This window comes from Artemia sp. Qi Xiang Cuo, chromosome 5, assembly GCF_049724085.1.
Source record: "Artemia sp. Qi Xiang Cuo chromosome 5, ASM4972408v1, whole genome shotgun sequence".
NCBI lineage: Eukaryota > Metazoa > Arthropoda > Branchiopoda > Anostraca > Artemiidae > Artemia > Artemia sp. Qi Xiang Cuo.
Window position 1 is genome coordinate 79,832,424 of NC_142798.1, and position 23,451 is coordinate 79,855,874.

A 23,451-nucleotide genomic window follows, 5' to 3' on the forward strand; every position below is an offset into this window, starting at 1 on the left:
TAATAGTTTGATAGGATAATACAGCAATAAAAAGAAAATAAATTGGGAGAAACTATAAAACAAAAAGTGAAAAACGAGAAGATGCATTTTCTACAAACTTGATTAAAAAATGATTGTACTGAATAGTACCAATTTTTTTTCGTCATAAGAAATTTATTCTTCAAAGTCAAAATTACTTTAAAAATAAAATTAGCCATCAAATCTATACGGATAATACAATAGTAAAAACAATATCACACCAAATGAATAATATGAATACTGCACCAAATTAAATATCACCATATTATTCTTTCCATCACCGTCAACACCTAAAAGACTAAGGCTGCGTTCCAGAAGGCAATTATCATTAATTATTACTAATTGTTTGTTATCAAATTCATTCTGAAATAAGGGAAAGCAACAATTTCAGTCACTTATGGTATAAGCTTTAATGATTTAGTCTATTCCTGTTCTGTTAAGCAATGACAGAACTACAGTATTAGCCCCTTTAAGCAATTACGACCATATAACTCTTAATTGATCATATTTAGTTAACAAAGGTACAACTGTGGTCCCTTCAATTAATACAATAAGGAATGATTTGAACTTTTTTTTTATTATCTTACGTTTTGTAAAGATTAATGTGTAATAAATAATTACAGGTCATTATTGAATAATTTGCCCCAGAATCACATTTTAATTTAGTTAAATCAATAATAAAGAGGATAAATGACCAAGTCAAAACCTTTGGTTGCATTTTTAAAACTATTTTTGTAGTTGATTGTGATTTCTTGGCTGTTAAAACCGAATTTAAAATATTCAACATTACACATCTTGTGCTTCACGTTAGAAGGGGTACTCAACAAAAGGAAAGAGTTGTTGCAGTCTGGATCAGAAGAAGGTACATCAAAGTGCCTTGTAGCAACACCAATATAGGTAGCTTCAGGAAATTTAAAATGAGCTTGACACTCAGTAAGGCCCTGTGAACGTATGGTTATAGAACCATCCGCATTATGCACGTAAGGACAACGCCCAGATGGGAAGGTATGTGGGAGACAAAAGGGGTCCTCTTCAAATGACACGTCAAAAACTAGATCTCCTTGACGTTGGTCTGGAATTTTTGAATGGAAATCGATAACTAAATCAGGTTTTCCGAAGAATTTGGTGCCTGGTGCAACCATGCCACCACATTTCATTGCCTCGTCTAACTCATATAAGCTAGCACTTCTGATGCCAAAATACTCATACATACAAGTTGATGGATGATACATAAGATTATATTTTTTTACGGTAACAACAGCTACTTTGCATTCAGGTGGCTTAACCCACCAAACACAAATCAGACGTTCTTTATTCTTTGTTGAGGTATAAGATCCTGGTGTAATAATGATTCCTCCACATGGTGATGGTGGGTAGGCTGGCAGTGAAAGTGAATGTAAATATTCACATCTGAGTCCAGAAGTTCCCGAGGGACAAATGCAAGAGCAGCTAGGACCTAAGTATCCGTAATTAATACAGTTGTTTTTGGTTTTGCAACGCTGTTCCCAGGATTCGATGCAACCATAAGCATAATTAATTACAAGCTTATCGTAGTGGCTGACATCATGATTATTGTATATCAAGTATTGAAGCGTTGGATCCCGGGGCATCATTGTCGGCATTCTATTGTTATAATCTAGGGAGAATGCTTGCCAGGAATAGTGCAAATTGGATAAATAGTTGTAAGGAACATCATAATTCAGGAGCATTTGTATTTCCATATCGTTTTTATATTTACTGTCGTAATTATTTCTCAAAACAATTAAATAATTATCCCTGTCTGACCTCTGATGTTCGTGACCCAAGCCAAGAGCATGTCCAAACTCATGAGAAGCTGTTGCATCTGTCTCACAACCACTGCCTAAGTTAAGCTCTTGCTTCCTTCCATTTTTAACTCTTCCCACAAAAGACCAGCAACCTGTTGGTTTTCTAATAATAAAGATTCTTGCATCACCAAGAATAGGATGCATTTGCCGAGGTTTCCATGGAATAGCGCGAATACAAGTACCTTCTTCCCATTGTTTGAAACCTCTGGATATGAAAGAAGTGTCAACCCCACTAAAGGCCAGCAGATCAATTTCGTAGGGAACTAAAACTTCACCATTTCTCTGTTTGGGCCAAAATCTGTTTTTTGATGTGACTCCAACTCTGTTTTCTGCTGAAGAATTTCTTATTGCCTCCCATAGTTCTTTTGTGTAAACCATATCTCCAACGATACGATAAGGGGTAGCAAACTCATTTTCATATAATATATTAGATACTTCAGCAGCACTTACAACATCTAAAGTTGGTTCAGGGGTAAAAGAATCATCATTATTCGGTTTTTCTTTAATAGGAAGATCGTACACGGTTTCTGATATTTCAGGTAGACTCATAGTGTGGTCTTCTGCTCCTTCTTTGACTTGACAAGAGACTCCTGATCCATTTTCTGTTGACTCAGATCCACTTTCATCTGGCTCATTCGGGATTCCACAGCGTACATTTATCTCTTCCTGACGTGTCAGCACAACCTATTACACAAGAATCATTAATTTAAAGTTTTATATGAGTAAACTAAACAGTAAAACACTAGAGCACTTAAGAGCCAGCACCCAAAGGCCGAGCTCAGCTTTCTGTCTGATAGTCACGATTGCTAAAAAGCTACCAGACCAGTATTCGAAGAAGACAGTGGATAGCAGTTGGTTAATTCTGGTGCCCTTTAAAATCCAATAAATATAATAAATTACTAAATAGTACTCCCATTGCACCTCCTGGCTGATTGGCCATGCAACGGTGATCAGCACCGCCAGTTTGGACCGTGAGGTGTTGCGCCACATTCTTTGACTTAACCTTTAGTATCTCACGTAAGTAGAGCATTCTTGGATCTATTAAAAGAAAAAAGAAAGTGTGACGGTACTAGACCCTTAAGGTCCAAACCGGCGGTGCTGATCTCCGTTTCGCGGCCCTTCAGCTAGGAAGTGCAATGGGGGCTGGGGGCCAGCCATCCTGTGCTTTTGCACACCCTTCCTGCTTACCTTTCCCAGATTTCTTCAGGTGCCCATTTAGAGCTGAGCCGACTCTGGCTAAGCTTACAGAGTCACATTACTGACTCGCGTCCAAAACCAAATAACTGGTCACGCCAGGGATCGAACCCGTGCCCATTGGACAAAGAATTCTCAACCCAGCGCACGTCCACTTAGCCAGGACGGCTTAGTCTTGGATCTATAATAGTAAAATAAACACTAATTTCTATAGTTTTCAATTTTGGTTCTTGAAGGGGGGGGGGGGTAATGGAGATAATATATCACATGAAATTCAACCCCTATTTTCTTCTATACTATTGATTAATTTTTAAAGCGTAATGGTTTTTTAGCAAGTACCGATCCTGTTGATACTCTGTATTCATGGAGTGATAACATGGCATCTGAGTCTTAATAGCTTTATAGATTTTCCTGTGCACTGACATTAGCAATCAGCATGCCTGTTATTAGAGTGATTTTAATTTGTACAGAGGCTAACCACTGTGCAGAATCTAATGGACCATTAAATAGAAACAATAAATATTTTGAATATATTTGAATATTATTCAGGATTGATGATAGATTCAAAAATAAAAACTAACAAACAAAAATTCGTTAACAGCCAGCAGATGCTTAATGAGGGGAAAAAAAACTCCTACTCACAAAGCTTGCAATAATGAAAGTATTGTATTTACTGATCAAAAGTGATCAAGTATTATATTTACTCAATAAACCACCATAAAAAAATTTGTACACACAAAAAAAGTACTCAAAATAAAAAAAGTACACATAAAAAATTTGAAAAAAACGAAATTTTTAGTAATCAAATAACTTAAGGAGTTGACCCATCTCAAAATTAGTGTCTACGTGAGGCGCGCCACGCGTGGCAGAAGTGTGCCATGCTTTACATGAAGATATATGGTGCTTTTAAAGCGTGCTGTTCGTGGTCGAACAAGTAGTTTTCAGAGGTGTATACCGGGTGATGGAAAGTGGTTATTCCTTGAAGTAATAAGTTTAGTCTAGATATGTTTTTGAGAATTTTTGAGGTTTTTGCCTGGGGAATCAATTAAAAAAGGATAAAGACGTTACGGGTTGGATCGGTTATACTACATTTTATCGGAATGCCATTTATGCAGACTTTCCCCCTGAATAAGCGCAACCACGTGAAAAATGAGCGCTCTCTTTGATATAATTTCAGAAATTAAATTTCTAAATTGACAGCTTGACCGCGCTAAATCCAAAAGTGCATTGTGACTTTTAAAAAAAAAAAATGTCAATAGCCCGCTCTATCGAACTTAATTAGTTCTACCTATTGGTTCAATTGTTTCACTTATTTAATTTTATTCAAAACTTGTAAATTTGTAAATTTAAGTTTATATTTCAAAAATGTCCTATGTCCTTTCTTCTAACTCAAATAAGCAGTTGAAAAATAGAGCTGTTGCCATCAAGTATATTCGTTTTACAATAGAAGTTTAAAAAACCACCCCTCTACAAACAATTCCTCCTTAACTGCACGAAACAAATAATACAAAAAACATAAACTCATGTTTTTGTTTTTCCATTCTCTTACAAAAATTTGCGTTGTCAGTATACCGCTTTTTGAGTTATTGCTTCCAGGACTAGTATAACAGACAACCTTTGCGGCGATTTCTAATAACATAACAATTTCTATAGACGATTTCTAAAATATAATTTGTATTTATTCAATAACCACGTACGATATTCTATCAATCAGATCGTGGTAACGAACTGTAAGTAAGGAGCGACCCGGCTCAATAGTAACCGAAACTCTAAAAATTGGAATTTTGATACCCATAGATAAATCAATAGAATTGAATTTTATGCAGATTTCAAATATTTAAGTTTCATTAAGTTTAGTTTTACCCATCAAAAGTTGCGCGCCTGAGAAAATTTGCCTTATCAAACAGTTCGTGGTAACGAACTGTAAGTAAGGAGCCGCCCGGCTCAATGGTAACCGAAACTCTAGAAAATGGGTTTTTGATACCACTAGATCCATCAAAGGAACCAATGCTTATTCCAAATATATAACTTTTATCAAGTTTTAGTGCTACCCATCAAAAGTTACGCACCTGTGAAAATTTGGCTGATTTTCAAAAAAAGGGGGAAAGACCCCCTAAAAAATATAGAACCTTAATGAAAATCTCACCATCGTATTCATCGTATCAAGGAACCCTACTGTAGAGATTCCAAGCTCTTATATATAAAAATGTGGAATTTTGCATTTTTTGTCAGAAGAAAGATCACGGATGCGTTTTTATTTGTTTGTTTGTTTGTTTTTTCCCCCACAGGGGTGATCGTATCGACCCAGTGGTCCTAGAATATCGTGAGAGGGCTCATTCGAACGGAAATTAAATGTTATAGCGCCCTCTTTAAGTGACCAAAAAATTGGAGGGCAACTAGGCCCCCTCCCACGCTTATTTTTTTCCCAAAGTCACCCGATCAAAATTTTGAGATAACCATTTTGTTCAGCATGGTCGAAAATATGTTAAGTATGTCTTTTATGATGACTTAATCCCCCGAAGTCCCCAGGGGGAGGGCTAAAAGTTCTGAACTTTACCCAATGTTAACATATAGTATTGGTTATTGGGAAGTATACAGAAGTTTTCAGGTGGTTTTTTTTTTTCTGGTAGTGGGAGAGAAGGGTGGGTCGGGGGTCATGTTGGAGGATCTGTCCATGAAGGAAGTTTTCAAGGGGGAAGGGAAATTGCCATGAAGGGGGCGCTGGACTTGCCAGCATTATTTATTGGTTATTGGGAAGTATACAGACATTTTCAGGAAGGATTTTTTCCTGGAGGGGGAGGGGGCTAGAGGAGGGGTTTACTCTGGAGAATCTTTCCGTGGAGGATGTTTCTTTGGGGTAAGGGACATTTCTATGAAGGGGGCGCCGGATTTCCAAGTATTATTTAAAAAACGATCAGAAATTAAATTAAAAAAAACAAGTTTTTCAACTGAAAGTAAGAAGCAGCATTAGAACTTAAAACGAACAGAAATTATAACGTATGTGAGGGGGTTCTCCCCCAAGTTAATACCTCGCTCTTTACGCTACAGTTTTTTTTAGTGCTTTCAAAAGAGCTATCTATTCTAATTAAACGACCTTTGTGATTCAGGGGTTTGTGAATAAAATTTTTTTGTAACTTTTAACGTAAAGAGCGTGGTATTGACTAAGGGGAGAACACCCTCATATACGTAATAACATATACATAATAAAAAAAACAATAAAAGAAACAAGCGACACGGCTCAATAGTAATCGAAACTTTTAAAAACTTTTATAAATTTTGATGTCAATAAATGTATAAAAAGAATGTGTTTATAATGCTGATTCTAAATATAAAAATTTTTATTAAGTTTAGTATTACTCATCAAAGGCTACGAGCCTGAAAAAATTTACTCCATTTTTTAAAGAGGGGGGGGGGGAAACATCCCCTACAAGTTAAAGAATTTTAATGAAAATCACACCGTCAGAATTCAGCGTATCAGAAAACTCTATTACATAGTTTTCAAGCTCATATCTGCAAAAATCTGCAACTTTGTATTTTTTGCCAGAAGAAAAATATACGAATATAGAAGTTAGTTATGTAAGTTGATTTGTAAAGACATCCATTTAGCAAAAGAAAAGTAAAATTTTTATGCAAATTTTGTTTACTTATTCAATGACGGTTAGCCAAAATAAAAGCTGCATTAACTAAAAAACGATCAGAAATTAAATAAAAAAAACAAGTTTTCTAAACTGAAAGTAAGGAGCAACATTAAAACTTAAAACGAACAGAAATTATTCCGTATATGAAAGGGGCTGTCCCCTCCTCAACGCCTCGCTCTTTACGCTAAAGTTTGACTCTGTCTCACAACTTTATTTCTTAAAACAGTAAAAAACTTTAGCGTAAAGATCGAGGCGTTGAGGAGGGGACAGCCCCTTTCATATATGGAATAATTTATGTTCGTTTTAAGTTTTAATGTCGCTTACTTTCAGTTTAAAAAACTTGTTTTTTTTATTTAATTTTCGAAAAAAGGGGGAAACACCCCCAAAAAGTCATAGAACTTTAATGAAAATCACACCATCGGGTTCAGCGTATCAGAAACCCCTATTGCGGAAGTTTCAAGCTCCTATCTGCAAAAATGTGGAATTTTGTATTTTTTGTCAGAAGAAAGATCACGGATGCGTGTTTATTTTTTTTATTTTTTTTTTTTCCCAGGGGTCATCGTATAGATCCAGTAGTCCTAGAATATTGTAATATGGCTAATTTGAATGGAAATTAAAAGTTCTAGTGCCCTTTTTAAGTGAACAAAAAATTTACGGCAACTTGGCCCCCTCCCACACTCATTTTTTCCCCAAAGTCACCCAATCAAAATTTTGAGATAGCCATTTTGTTCGGCATAGTCGAAAATCTAATAAATATGTCTTTGAGGATGACTTAATCCCCCACAGTTCTCGGGGGAAGGGCTGGAAGTTATGAACTTTGCCCATTGTTTATATATAGTATTGGTTAATGGGAAGTATAAAGACGTTTCAGGAGGGATTTTTTTCTGATGGGGGATGTCGGAGGAGGGGGTTATGGGGGCGATCCTTCCATGGAGTATGTTTCCTTGGGGGACGGGATATTTCTATGAAGGGGGGGCCGGATTTCCCAGCATTATTTAAACAACGATCAGAAATTAAATAAAAAAACTAGTATTTTTAAACTGAAAGTAAGGAGCAACATTAAAACTTAAAACAAACAGAAATTATTACGTATGTGAGGGGGTTTGCCCCCTAGTCAGTACCTCTTCCTTTTCGCTAAAGTATTTTTTAGTACTTTCAAAAGAGCTATCCATTCTAATTAACCGGCCCTTGTGATTCAGGGGTTAGTGATTCGAACAAAATTGGAAATGTAGCGTGAAGAGCAAGGTATCGACTAGGGCGCAGACTCCCTAATGTACGTAATAAAACGTACGAATATAGAAGTTCGTTACGTAAGTTAATTCGTAAGTTACGTCAGAACAAAATTTCGAAAAAAGCCATTTAGCCAAAAAAGTAAAATTAATATGCAAATTCGTTTTAATTATCCATGTAAGGTAAGCCAAAATCACAGCTGCATTAATTCAAAAACGTTCAGGAATTAAATAAAAAAACAAGTTTTTTTAATTGAAAGTAACGAGCGACATTAAAACTTAAAACGAACAGAAATTATTCTGTATATGAAATGGGCTGTCCCCTACTCAATACCTCGCTCTATATGCTAATGTTTGAAACCGTCACAAAACTTTATTTTGTAAAACAATAAAAAAATTTAGCGTAAAGAGCGAATCATTGAGGAGGGGACTACCCATTTCATATGCGGAATAATTTCTTTTCGTTTTTAGTTTTAATGTCGCTCCTTACTTTCAGATAAAAAAAAACTTGTTTTTTTTATTTAATTGTAATACAAAATGAAATTTATGTTGTCATTATTCTGCTTTTTAAGTTGTCGCAGCCAAACTAGAATATACAACACCCTTTATGGCAAAGTTGTGTTTTCTATAACGTCTTACAATGTACTTACAACGTAAAACGGTTCATGTTGTCTTATCATATGCAGGTTATATCGTCAATATACCACTTTTTAAATTAAAACTGCCAAGTTAAGACAAAAAACACTCTTCACAACGGAATTTTCTACAAAATATAACAACGTACACTATCAAAACGAAATTTACGTTGCCCGTATACTGCAAGTTGTCGCCGCCAAACTAGCATACACGACGCCATTTTTGACAAAATTCTGATTTCTATAGCGCCTTAGAACGTTCTTAAAACGTTTAAAGGTTTACTGTCTCAAAAAAAAATTGTGTTATCACTATACCACTTTTTAAATTAATGCAGCCAAAATAAGGAGCCCTTTACGACGAAGTTTTATTTTCTACATCGAACAATATTTTGTTGCATTTTAAAGTTTAATTTACGTTATCAGTGTACTGTTTTTTAAGTTGTTGCAGCCGGACTAGCATACACGACGCCCTTTTTGACAAAATTCTGATTTCTATAGCGCCTTTGAACGTACTTAAAACGTATAAAGGTTTACTGTCTCAAAATAAATTTTGTGTTGTCACTATACCACTTTATAAATTAACGCAGCCAAAATAAGGAGCCCTTTACGACGAGGCTTGATTTTCTACATCGAACAATATTTTGTTGCATTTTAAAGTTAAATTTACGTTATCAGTGTACTAGTTTTTAAGTTGTTGCAGCCGGACTAGCATACACGACGCCCTTTTTGACAAAATTCTGATTTCTATAGCGCCTTTGAACCTACTTAAAACGTATAAAGGTTTACTGTCTCAACATAAATTTTGTGTTGTCACTATACCACTTTATAAATTAACGCAGCCAAAATAAGGAGCCCTTTACGACGAGGCTTGATTTTCTACATCGAACAATATTTTGTTGCATTTTAAAGTTAAATTTACGTTATCAGTGTACTAGTTTTTAAGTTGTTGCAGCCGGACTAGCATACACGACGCCCTTTTTGACAAAATTCTGATTTCTATAGCGCCTTTGAACGTACTTAAAACGTATAAAGGTTTACTGTCTCAAAATAAATTTTGTGTTGTCACTATACCACTTTATAAATTAACGCAGCCAAAATAAGGAGCCCTTTACGACGAGGCTTGATTTTCTACATCGAACAATATTTTGTTGCATTTTAAAGTTAAATTTACGTTATCAGTGTACTAGTTTTTAAGTTGTTGCAGCCGGACTAGCATACACGACGCCCTTTTTGACAAAATTCTGATTTCTATAGCGCCGTTGAACGTACTTAAAACGTATAAAGGTTTACTGTCTCAAAATAAATTTTGTGTTGTCACTATACCACTTTATAAATTAACGCAGCCAAAATAAGGAGCCCTTTACGACGAGGCTTGATTTTCTACATCGAACAATATTTTGTTGCATTTTAAAGTTAAATTTACGTTATCAGAGTACTTGTTTTTAAGTTGTTGCAGCCGGACTAGCATACACGACGCCCTTTTTGACAAAATTCTGATTTCTATAGCGCCTTTGAACGTACTTAAAACGTATAAAGGTTTACTGTCTCAAAATAAATTTTGTGTTGTCACTATACCACTTTATAAATTAACGCAGCCAAAATAAGGAGCCCTTTACGACGAGGCTTGATTTTCTACATCGAACAATATTTTGTTGCATTTTAAAGTTAAATTTACGTTATCAGTGTACTAGTTTTTAAGTTGTTGCAGCCGGACTAGCATACACGACGCCCTTTTTGACAAAATTCTGATTTCTATAGCGCCTTTGAACGTACTTAAAACGTATAAAGGTTTACTGTCTCAAAATAAATTTTGTGTTGTCACTATACCACTTTATAAATTAACGGAACCAAAATAAGGAGCCCTTTACGACGAGGCTTGATTTTCTACATCGAACAATATTTTGTTGCATTTTAAAGTTAAATTTACGTTATCAGTGTACTGGTTTTTAAGTTGTTGCAGCCGAACTAGCATACACAACGTCTTTTATTGAGAAGCTTTGTTTTCTACAACGTCTTACAATGAACTTATAATGTACAATGTTTTAGTGTAATACAACACAAAATTAACGTTGTCAGAATACTGTTTTTTGAGTTACTGCTGCAAAACTTGCATAAAAGACGCTCTTTATGGTAAAATGTAGTTTTCTGTAATGTCATACAACGTATTACAAGGTGAGCCTTCTTATTGTCTTCGTTCGTAAAACTTTTGGTGTCAGCATACCGCTTTTTGAGATACCAAAGTAAAACAAGCATAAAAGACACCCTTTATGACAAAGTGTAGCTGTCTGTAACGTCTTACAACGTATTTACAAGGTAAAACGTCTTACTCGTTTTGCAACGTAAAATTTACTGTATCAGCACACCTATTTTCTACCTACTGAAATACAATTAGCATAAGACACTCTTTGTGGGAAAGTCTAGTTGTTTCAAACGTCTTACCATGTACTTACAATGTGTATCATTGTCTGCAAAAGTAACATTTATATTATTGGCGTACCATTTTGTAGCTTACCGCAGCCAAACAAGCATAAAGGATGTCTTTTCTGACTAAAAGTTTCTTTCTGAGAGTGTGGAAGACTCTCTTCAACAGCACAGGATTTGTCTTCATATAAATCCTTACATTTAAGTCAGCATATAAAAACGCAAATTTGACCAATGTACGTTTCTACAGACTTTCGTTTATGTTAAAAATTGACGGTGTTTTCAGAGAAGGGACAAATAATATTACAAACATTCAAAAGTTTAATATAGGTTTAATAATGAAAAATCATCTATTATTAGGTAACCTTCCAGTATACATAAAATGAAATTTTATACGGGCTTATTCTATTAACATTCCACTACCCTCTTCTTCTCAAAAACACTGGCAAAACATAAAATTAACGTCTTGAGAGTTTCAGAGCACTAAAATAAACTTGTACAACGCAGAGCTTATTTGCCAATTAAACGTAAGAAACCCCAGAAAGTTTATTTCTAGTTTAAGAAATATGCATCTAGAAAGTCAGAAAAAAAAACAAATAAAAACTAGTTATGTTTTCCCCTGGTCTAAGTAAAAAAGCTGTGCCCAAAATAGATCGTTGTTGGGGAGCCCCAAACTCTTCCTGAAAATTTTGCAAAAGAAATTTTATATAAACATTTCATTTCTGAAGAAATGTTTCTTACGACTTTCTATGGAGAGTGTTGTAGATGCTGGAAACGAAGCATAAATCTATCTTTCCAATTAATCCTCACTTCTTAAATAAAAGGGCCTATTATTTAGGTAAATTTCATTCCCTAATATGACTGAACCCCGCAGCGAAGCCAAATTTTGGCTATGCCCCTTGTTATATAATCAACGGAATCATTCGAGGTTGTAAATACCCTTCAAAGGGTTAAACATTTCTGAAACAAGAATCTGAAAGCAAAAAAGCATCACCAAAAATGAAAAAGGAATGGAGCTCCCTAATAAAATATCTTGGCTCTTACACTAACCCTTTCCTCCTCATCAACGGTGGAAATAAAAAATAATAGCCAATTATGAATCAAACGGTTTAAATACAGCCTTGTTAAGATAAGCCCTGACTACGAATATGACGGATAAAATAGCTTACTTGGATTAGAAGCAGCCCAAACAGCCACATTTTTTAAAATGGCTGTAAGTTTTTGAAAAGTTCTGAAGAGAATTGTTTTCACACGCAACGCCATATTTTAATAGAGTCTGGTCTTTATAATAATGATTAACAATAGATAGAATACTTGCAGCTTTTTTATGAAGAAAATAACCGTAAAAAGTCAGCACGAACGAAAATAATGTCAAAGGATTTTTATTTTCGTCTTTCAGAAGCCAAACTTGCCTAGTCTACTTTGATATTTTGTTAAGTTTTAATTTGATTCGATTTTTTCAATTTTAGGAATATTTTAGTATTCAGGAATTGAATCACTAGATTGAATTGGGAGCTCATTCACTCACAACGATATGTTCTAAATATAATAATTAGACACCCACTGACAAAATAGGATATTAATAATTACATGTTAAGCCCAACAGCACGAGAGCACAGTTGCCATCGAGGTTACGTTCGTACCATTTTTGGTTTTTGAATTTATGTTACAGTAATGTTACACTTTTGAATAATGGATAAAATGTACATTTTCTGAGTAATCTATTTTTTCCCCGTGAAAAAATTCTGCCGTTCCCAGTTTAATTACAATGACATGAGTATCGACATTCTTTCACATTAAGGACATTTAATCACAAAATCACTCAGTTATTAGCATGAGAAAAGAACCATTTTGCTTACTCTCATAGGAAGTTAGGATAATATTCTCTTTCATGCGATTATCATTTTCAATGATAAGAGAATACTGAGAAGCAAACAGATTTACACTATCTTGTCAATAGTGACCAACTTCCATAAGTTGAATTTGAATCTTGTTCAATCAACAGCACAGTATGAATATATATATACAAGCACTATAACACAGTATAAACATATATGCAAACATTCATAAATATTTATAATGTGGTCAATAGTCAGAATGAAATAATATGGGGAAGGAGCAAGTTGAAGTCAGGAAGTAAAATTTATAATAAAAAAAATAGGTAAATAATATCGGAAGTTATATTCTTTATAATTTATTTATGTGATTATTAGATGATATATGTATTTTCCTTGGGGAACAGACACCCCCCCTCCCTTCCGATTGGTTCGACATAATATCAGGTTATAAGCAAAACTTGCTCTTTATATATGGGATTATGAACAGCTGATATTGAAAAAATATTAGGAACTGTTAAAATGAGCTAATTATCGGTTATAACCAAGGCTATACCCAAGCATTGAGGAGCAGGTGGGTTAGTTGAGCCGGAATTTTCGATTTTATGCTAGGCCTTTTCCAAGTATCATGATCATGTTTTTGAAATTATAACCCCTCCCTCTCTGAGGTCCCTCATATCAATCTTGAGACGTTAAACAAAGAGTGAAGACATCTTCCTTTTATAATAAGTGAGGCAGATTTTGATGTTAATCTATCTGTAGTAAAATTTTGGGAATGCGTTGCCAATTGAAAAGATGGAGCTGTTAATCCTTTTTACAATTTTTTTGTAATTTCATGCTTACATTGATGTGTCTACCCCATTCCAATGCTGGAGCAGAGCGTCAGTTTTCTGAGTTGAAAACGATTAAGACCCCAATCCGCGACAGACTCAATCCAAAAACTATTACTGATCTTATGCGTGTCTGAAGAGCAATTCCTAACCCAAGTTCTAGGAAAATCTCAGATACTCTTGTAAGGGAAGCAAGAAACTGGAAAAAGTAAAGTGCTAAGTTAACTATGCTCCAAAACTGATTATGTTTGCTTCACTGTATAAGTATCTAATATGTTGTGTCTTAGATCTAGACAAAAAGTGAGTTTTAAATTAAGTCCTAAACGATTATCTCAACAAGAGATTATCTAAACAAGCTAACGCAAACCTTGTCAGACATAGTTAAAAATCTAATAGCTATGTCTTTGAGGATGACTTAATCCCTTATAGTCCCCAGGGGAAGCGCTGCAATTTATGAACCTTGTCCATTATTTACATATAGTATTGGTTATCGGGAAATATACAGACGTTTTTAGGAGGTATTTTTTCTGGTGGAAGGTTAGGGGAGGGGATTACGTGGGAAGATCTTTCCATTGAGAACATTTTCATGGGGGAAGGGACATTTCTATGAATGGGGCGTCGAATATATATATATATATATATATATATATATATATATATATATATATATATATATATATATATATATATATATATATATATATATATATATATATATATATATATATATATATATATATATATATATATATATATATATATATATATATATATATATATATATATATATATATATATATATATATAAAAGGCTAGTGGCCTTTTTAATAGTCGAAAGTGATTGGAGGGCAACTAGCCCCCCCCACCCACGCCCATCATTCCCCCAAATACATCCAATCAAAATTTTGAGATAGCCATTTTGTTCAGCGTAGTTGATTTCCAGATCGAAAATATATTTTTGAGGAGGACACTCCCCCACAACCCTCAGGGTAAGGGTTTTAATTTTTATGCCCTGGGGGCATATAATGTTTTTTATAGAAGGTGGTGTCGTAGATACTTCAAAAAAGGCTCATTCGCTTTAGAGTTTCGTGGTCTAGTGCCCTCTGTAATAGATGAAAGTGATTTGAGGGTAACTAACCCCTCTCTCATGCCCACTTGTCCCCAAGCACATCCAATCAACATTTTAAGACAGCCAATCTGTTATACAGAGTTTTAAGTTCTGGAAATTAGATTTTTGAGGATTACAACTCCCCCAAAGCCCTCAAGGCATGGGTTGTAATCTAAGGATTCTCCGAATCCTTCACATTATTTCTTATGGAAGGATGCTCGTATAAACTTTAGAGAGGGCTCGTTTGATTGGAAATTGAAAGTTCTTGTTCACTTTTTAAGAGTCAAAAAAGATTGAAGAGCAACTAACCCCACTCTCTCCTAAACGCCCTCAATGCATCAGATAGAAATTTTGAGACCTAAATTTTGTTAAAATAGTTCAAAGTTCTGATAACAAAAACTCCGGTGTTAACACAGCCCACCAGGGCCCAGGGGTAGGCGTTGTAAGTTATGCCCTGGGGTTAACTTATTAAGGGGGGTTTATAACTTATGGGAAGGGGTTTTGTATGGGAAGAACATATAGGAAATCTAGTATAATTATTCAATTATAAGGTTAAAATACATACTCTGTGATAGATGCAAAATTGCTTTGGCACACAAATTCCTATTAAGGTCAATTTCAAACAGCCGTGATCCCTTTGTGTCAGCAAGTGAAATAGTCTAAACTCCCTTATTGTAGCTATTTTTTCAATACATTTATTGTTGTCAATCGCTGTCCACAAGTTATGCAAGCTGTCTATTGTTCATTTATAAGGTTTTTATCAAAGAGGTAATCGTATAGAATTGAATAAAAATCTAATTGGTTTTAAATTGAAAGTTCTAGATACGTTTTTTAAACCCAAGAATAATCGGACAGTATGCACTCCCCCCCATGCCAAAAAAAACTAGAACCTTTTTGCAAAAAAAAACGAACAAAAATTAATTAAAAAAAACTTTCAGAAAAATAAGTTTTTCAAAGAAAAGTAAAGGGCATTTTAAACTTAACCTCAGCAGATACAAATACCTTTTAAAATTTAAACTTAAAACGATCAGAAATTACTACTAAATAATAAATGAAACCCAAAACGAACGGAAATTAAATAAACAATCATAGCGAAAACATACAACAAGTAATAATATAAATGAACAAATGGATCTTAAATTAATTAATTCTTGGATTGAATATGAAAATCAAGCTTAAAACGAAAACAAATATATTGCTATTAAAGTATAAATGAAATTTAAAACGAAGAGAAATTAAATAAACAATCAATGCGAACAAAACATACAATATATATTAATGTAAATGAATAAATAAATTTTAAAACGAGTGAAACTTAAATTGAATATGCAAATCAAGTTTGAATCGAATAAAAATAACTACAAACAAGAGTTTGGGCATCGTCTCACTGCAGAAGCCTAAAACCTACTGCGTCATTGGCGCTTTACTGAAAACGAATTATATTACAAATGTTTTCTTTTGTACTTAAAATTGAAAATAAATATTAAAATTACAGTAAAATTTTGAACCGATGAGCTTTTAGCAATTAATATCATTATGCATCAAATATTCAGTTTAATCTATTATTTCTTTTAAAGTTTGGTCAAGACAAATATAGTTTCACTACAAGCAAAATTTGGATACTGCCCCCTTCTTTAACTGTAAAAACCTAAAGCCTTCTGCGTCATTGGTGCTTCACTGAAAACGAATTACTCGTATCCAGTTCTTACAGCATTGAAAATGAAAAAAAAAATTACAGTGAAAAAAAACTTGAACTAATTGATCTTTCAATAATTTATATCATTATATATCTATTGTTCAATTTGATTTTGTTTATACTTTCCAAGACTGTTCAAGACTCATAAAGTTTTGCCATTTTTTTTAACTGTGCCATTTTTTTAACTAATCGTGTTAGTTTGTTATGAAAACATTTTAAGGCTTCTAGGCATTTCTATTTGAGCGGAAAACTGCACCTCAAACTTTGTGGAACATGTATTTTCTTGCATGAAACACCAAAATATAATAAAATGTCAAGTTTCGGAGTGTTCCACCACTCGAAAGCAAGTGCTATTAGTAGAAGGGGGGGGTACCAGCCCCATTGCTCACCCCTGCTGCCACCTACAACTTTTTTGCACACCATATATGAGCATAGAGTCCCTAGGGGAAATGGATTTCTGAGAAATTGATTGCGTAATCAAAGTGTGTCAATGACCTAAATTTCCAAAGGTGTTGATGTTGTTGTTGTTGTAAGTGCACGCTCTCAGCGAATGTCAAGGTCGATGTTGTTGTTGTTGTAAGTGCACGCTCTCAGCGAATGTCAAGGTCGATGTTGTTGTTGTTGTAAGTGTACGCTCTCAGCGAATGTCATGGTGTCCAAAAATAGAAAACAGCATTTGTTGTTGTTGTTGTTGTTGCTCGAGGCGAATGTTATGAGTTTCCAGGTAACCGTTAGATCACGTGTTTCCTTCTCAGCCAATCAGAGGGCTTGCTTACATATTAGCGGCGGAGGGAATATAAGGAAAGGATTTTTGCTATATTTTTATTAGTCTGTGAATAGAATCCACTAAGTTTTTAGTTAGCAGTGTAATAACATAAGTGAACAAGTTGAGTTAGAAATATCCTTTTATTGCAACTGTTCTATTTGTAAAGGACATTTTCATGATTTGGAGTATTCACATGAACCTACTGAATGTTTAGACAGCATAGAGGCAGAGACAGATGAGAAGAATCAGGAGGAAACGAGAAGAAAAATTATATGTGACATGGAGAGAAATTCATACCGATTGCAAGTAAGCTCATATAAAAGAAGGATTGATATGATAGAAAAGGAAGATCAAAAGAAGAGACTGGTAAAAGAGGGCTTTCTCCATAGCGTAAAAGACAGCAGTGAAAACCCAAAGAAAAATGTGTATAGTGCAAGATATAACTCGGATTATTATGATGATTATGCTCCAAGAGAAGAGAAAAAGTGTCCCTTTAAAAGACAGCATAAGAGCTCAGTCTACGAAAAGGATTTCAAACAACGGAAACCATGGTGGAGGAGTTCTCATATACCATTTTATTACAAATCTCATTTTTGATATGCCTGATAAGTTTTATACCATAATCATACAATGAATCTGTTTCTGCTATATTAATTTTCTCATACTCGATATGCATAGAGTAAGGATACCAGCAGAGACCTCTGTACATGAATAGTTCAGATTGATTAGATCACCCCTTAGAGTGTTCTCAGTCCACAGCCAAGTTTTCTATCAAAGACAAAAAAAAATTTCGTAGAAGTTAGCTGTGTAATTTTTTTTCTTAAGAAATCAACATTTCCGTTTTTAACCTTGCTATTTAAATAAATTCATTCTTTTAATTTTTATTTATTCGACAGATCAATATTTATAACAGTTTTTAAATATATAATGTCAGGTTCAATTATTTCTACATCGCTATCACTATCTTCCAGCATTGCTATATTACACAGAGGTGATTGCATACATTCAACCTCCGGTTTAAGTAATTGAACGCCATCTTCATCATTTGTCGTTATAACGATCAAAGGGGGCATATCATCATATAACCGCTCGTCATCCTCGACACAGACTCGGCCCAAAGGCCCCCGCCGTACCAAGTCCTCAGATGTATATGATAGTCCATCATCTGTATAATGAACTTCTAGCACGTCATCATCATCATCTGTATTTTCAATCTCGGGTTTACACAAAAAAAGCTACTCACTTTCCGTGAGCTCCCGCTCGTTCAATATATCCTAAAAGATTGAGAACACCACGATCAAATACTAGAGTTTACGGTCAAAAACCTGTATTAGTTCAGATTTTACGAGAATAGTTTATTTTCTAACAAAAAAATTTATTTACCATATTTTTATTACAAAAAACTAGAGTTCTGGTGCAGTGGTGAGTTTTAGTTGTAGTAGTAGTATTAGTTTAACTAAAAATAACGACACTATTAAAAATTTAGATGAATTTATCGCTCTTTGGGCAACTAAATACAGTAAAAACATTAAACTTACATTAAGATCAGCAGCTTGCATGATAGGTTCGGACATCGCTTGACGGGGGGTTGAGGCTTGTTGTGACATTGACATGGAAGGGTAGGGATTCTCTTGATTGGTGGTCATGATAGGGCCAGAATATTTGATGACTGTTCCTCTTGAAGGGCCGGCGACTTCACCGTCTTGTATGCGGAGCATAGATGGGTTAGCATATCTCCTCTGAAAGTAAAAGTTTATTAAATTATTAAGAAGGCTATTATTTCTTTGAAATATGCATTTACACAGTAATTTTTATGTTTTGATTTTATATTAATGAAGAATTTAAACATAGCTCCAATTAGCTATTTTTCACAATCAAACTATGATATTACATTTCGCTGAACCAGAGAATTAGGTTTAGACTTTTCTTAAAAGCCTAAACAAAAACTGAAATTGTAAAACAGCAAAATTTCGGTAACATGAGTTAATTGATTAGGTTTAGAATTTTATCAAAAGCCTAAATGGGAAATTAAAATTATGCAAAAAAAAACAAAAAATGTCACTAGCGTCATTAAATTAGTTACCATTAACTCAGGAGCTATTCAAACGGGATCACTTGCGTGAATAGTAGACACTTTGTCCCCATTCCAGATCCACCATTCAACTTCTCTCCAAATTCAGGGGTCTTATGCCGCCACCAGACACCAATTGTGGCAACTTCTACTGCAGCAAACAATAATTTGAACCCAAGCTCTAAAATTGGTCTCAATCAGAAACCCTTATCGCTGTCTAAATTCACCAAGTGTAAAGATTTTCAAACAGAGGTCTTTATTCTACAAAGTTCAGGGAAGGTCTGACAATTTCATACGAGCAAAAATTCATTCAATACGAAACTAGCCTATATTTAATAAAAGATGAACATAAATAATAACGAATAATTGTTCAAGCGTAAACTTATGTCCAATGACATACTAGTTAAAGTGACAAAAAACTTTTTTCACAAGAGGACATTTTTCAACTAAAAGTAAAGAGCTACTAGACTAAATCAAAGATGAGTAGAAATAATAACGAATAATTGTTCAAACTTATATTTTCTGTAAAGTTATGTCTAGCGATAAACTAGTTAGAATGACAAAAACTTTTTTCACAAGAGGACATTTTTCAACTAAAAGTAAAGAGCTACCAGACTAAATCAAAGATGAGTAGAAATAATAACGAATAATTGTTCAAACTTATATTTTGTGTAAAGTTATGTCTAGCGATAAACTTGTTAGAGTGACAAAAACTTTTTTCCACAAGAGGACACTTTTCAACTAAAAGTAAAGAGCTACCAGACTGAATCAAAGATATGATGAAATAATAACGAATAATTGTTCAAACTTAAATTTTCTTTAAAGTTATTTATAGAGATAAACTCGTTAGAGTTACAAAAAACTATTTCCCACAAGAGGACACTTTTCAACTAAAAGTAAAGAGCTACCAGACTAAATCAAAGATGAGTAGAAATAATAACGAATAATTGTTCAAACTTAAATTTTCTGTAAAGTTATGTATAGAGATAAACCCGTTAGAGTGACAAAAACTTTTTCCCATAAGAGGACACTTTTCAACTAAAAGTAAAGAGCTACCAGACTAAATCAAAGATGAGTAGAAATAATAACGAATAATTGTTCAAACGTAAAATTATGTCCAATGACATACTAGTTAAAGTGAAAAAAAACTTTTTTCACAAGAGGACATTTTTCAACTAAAAGTAAAGAGCTACTAGACTAAATCAAAGATGAGTAGAAATAATAACGAATAATTGTTCAAACTTATATTTTTTGTGTAAAGTTATGTATAGAGATAAACTCGTTAGAGTGACAAAAAACTTTTTCCCACAAGAGGACATTTTTCAACTAAAAGTAAAGAGCTACCAGACTAAATCAAAGATATGACGAAATAATAACGAATAATTGTTCAAACTTAAATTTTCTGTAAAGTTATGTTTAGTGATAAACTTATTAGAGTGACAAAAAACTTTTTCCCACAAGAGGACACTTTTCAACTAAAAGTAACGAGCTACCAGACTAAATCAAAGATATGATGAAATAATAACGAATAATTGTTCAAACTTAAATTTTCTGTAAAGTTATGTTTAGAGATAAACTTATTAGAGTGACAAAAAACTTTTTCCCACAAGAGGACACTTTTCAACTAAAAGTAAAGAGCTACCAGACTAAATCAAAGATATGATGAAATAATAATGAATAATTGTTCAAACTTATATTTTCTGTAAAGTTATGTCTAGCGATAAACTTGTTAGAGTGACAAAAACTTTTTTTCCACAAGGGGACATTTTCAACTAAAAGTAAAGAGCTACTAGACTAAATCAAAGATGAGTAGAAATAATAACGAATAATTGTTCAAACTTAAATTTTCTGTAAAGTTATTTATAGAAATAAACTATTTAGAATGAAAAAAAACTTTGTCCGACAAGAGGACAATTTTCAACTAAAAGTAAAAAGCTACTAGCCTAAATCAAAGATACGATGAAATAATAATGAATAATTTGTCAATACTTTATTTTATTTAAAGTTATGTTTAGAGATAAACTTATTAGAGTGACAAAAACTCTTTCCCACAAGAGGACACTTTTCAACTAAAAGTAAAGAGCTACTAGACTAAATCAAAGATGAGTAGAAATAATAACGAATAATAGATCAAACTTAAATTTTCTGTAAAGTTATGTATAGAGATAAACTCGTTAGAGTGACAAAAACTTTTTCCCATAAGAGGACACTTTTCAACTAAAAGTAAAGAGCTACCAGACTAAATCAAAGATGAGTAGAAATAATAACGAATAATTGTTCAAACGTAAACTTATGTCCAATGACATACTAGTTAAAGTGACAAAAAACTTTTTTCACAAGAGGACATTTTTCAACTAAAAGTAAAGAGCTACTAGACTAAATCAAAGATGAGTAGAAATAATAACGAATAATTGTTCAAACTTATATTTTTTGTGTAAAGTTATGTATAGAGATAAACTCGTTAGAGTGACAAAAAACTTTTTCCCACAAGAGGACATTTTTCAACTAAAAGTAAAGAGCTACCAGACTAAATCAAAGATATGATGAAATAATAACGAATAATTGTTCAAACTTAAATTTTCTTTAAAGTTATGTTTAGAGATAAACTTATTAGAATGACAAAAAACATTTTCCCACAAGTAGACACTTTCCGAGTAAAAGTATAGAGCTACCTGACTAAATCAAAGAAATGATGAAAAAATAACGAATAATTACTCAAGCTTAAATTTTCTGTAAATTTATGTTTAGCGATAATCCTATTAGAGTGAAAAAAAACTTTTTCCCACAAGAGGACACTTTTCGAGTAAAAGTAAAGAGCTACGAGACTAAATCAAAGATATGATGAAATAATAACGAATAATTGTTCAAACTTATATTTTCTGTAAAGTTATGTCTAGCGATAAACTTGTTAGAGTGACAAAAACTTTTTTCCACAAGGGGACATTTTCAACTAAAAGTAAAGAGCTACCAGAATAAATCGAATATTATTAGAAATAATAAAGGATAATTTCTCAAAATTAAATATACTGTAAATTTATCTAAAGAGACAATCTATTTAGTGACAAAAAAACTTTTTCCAACAAAATGACACTTTTCAACAAAAAGTAAATAGATAATAGACTAAATCATAGATATGATGAAATAATAACGAATAATTGTTCAAACTTAAATTTTATGTAAAGTTATGTTTATCGATAAAATTATTAGAGTTAAAAAAACTCTTTCCCACAAGAGGACAATTTTCAACTAAAAGTAAAGAGCTACTAGACTAAATCAAAGATGAGAAGAAATAACAACGAATAATTGTTCAAACTTAAATTTTCTGTAAAGTTTTGTATAGAGATAAACTCGTTAGAGTGACAAAATCTCTTTCCGATAAGAGGACACTTTTCAACTAAAAGTAAAGAGCTACCAGAGTAAATCAAAGATATGAAGAAATAATAACGAATAATTGTTCAAAATTAACTTTTATTTAAATTTATTTTTAGCGATAAACTTTTTTTAGTTACAAAAACTCTTTCCCACAAGAGGACACTTTTCAACTAAAATTAAAGAGCTACTAGACCGAATCAAAGATCTACTGAAATAATAACGAATAATTGTTCAAACTTAAATTTTCTCTAAAGTTATGTTTAGCGATAAACTTATTAGAGTGACAAAAACTTTTTTCACAAGAGAACATTTTCAACTAAAAGTAAAGCGAGGGTTGAGGCGGGGACAGCCCCATTCATATACAGAATAATTTTTGTCGGCTTAAGTTTTAGTGTTGCTTCTTACTTCCAACTGAAAAATTTTTTTTTTAATTTGATGTTTTACCTTTTTCACATCATACCATAAATATCTGTTTGAATAGACCCTCTCTTATCAGTTTAATTCGATTTGACCCAATATTTTCATTGTAGTTTGTATATTTTCTTTAGAAAACACATCGAAAAGACACATCAAGAGCTAAATTTGTGAGTTTTTTTTTCACTGACAATCCCTTTTTTTGCCAAGCCTTAACCTCCCTAATTAAAAGATATGAATTATAATCAAGGAACATAGTTCATCATATTTTACATATTTTTGGATGGAAAACACACTGAAAAGACATATTATTTGAACTCACCTCAAACGTTGGCGGGCTTGCATTTGAAGAACCTTCCACTATTTTCTATCTTCCTTTACTTCAGCCTATACTGACT

General features: G+C 33.3%; 1 protein-coding gene across 1 annotated transcript; it reads right to left on the minus strand.

Moving 5' to 3' along the window:
• Nucleotides 1-165: 165 nt before the first annotated feature.
• Nucleotides 166-23,398, minus strand: LOC148952584 (uncharacterized). The gene is made up of 7 exons (XM_089089228.1): nucleotides 23,376-23,398; nucleotides 21,940-21,943; nucleotides 18,735-18,935; nucleotides 18,440-18,470; nucleotides 18,147-18,397; nucleotides 4,588-4,698; nucleotides 166-2,528 (listed from the first exon to the last, which is right to left on the minus strand). Exons 1-7 carry the CDS (start codon nucleotides 23,396-23,398, stop codon nucleotides 690-692), a joined length of 2,460 nt encoding a protein of 819 aa, XP_088945354.1. The 3' UTR covers nucleotides 166-689.
• Between the last annotated feature and the right edge of the window lie 53 nt (nucleotides 23,399-23,451).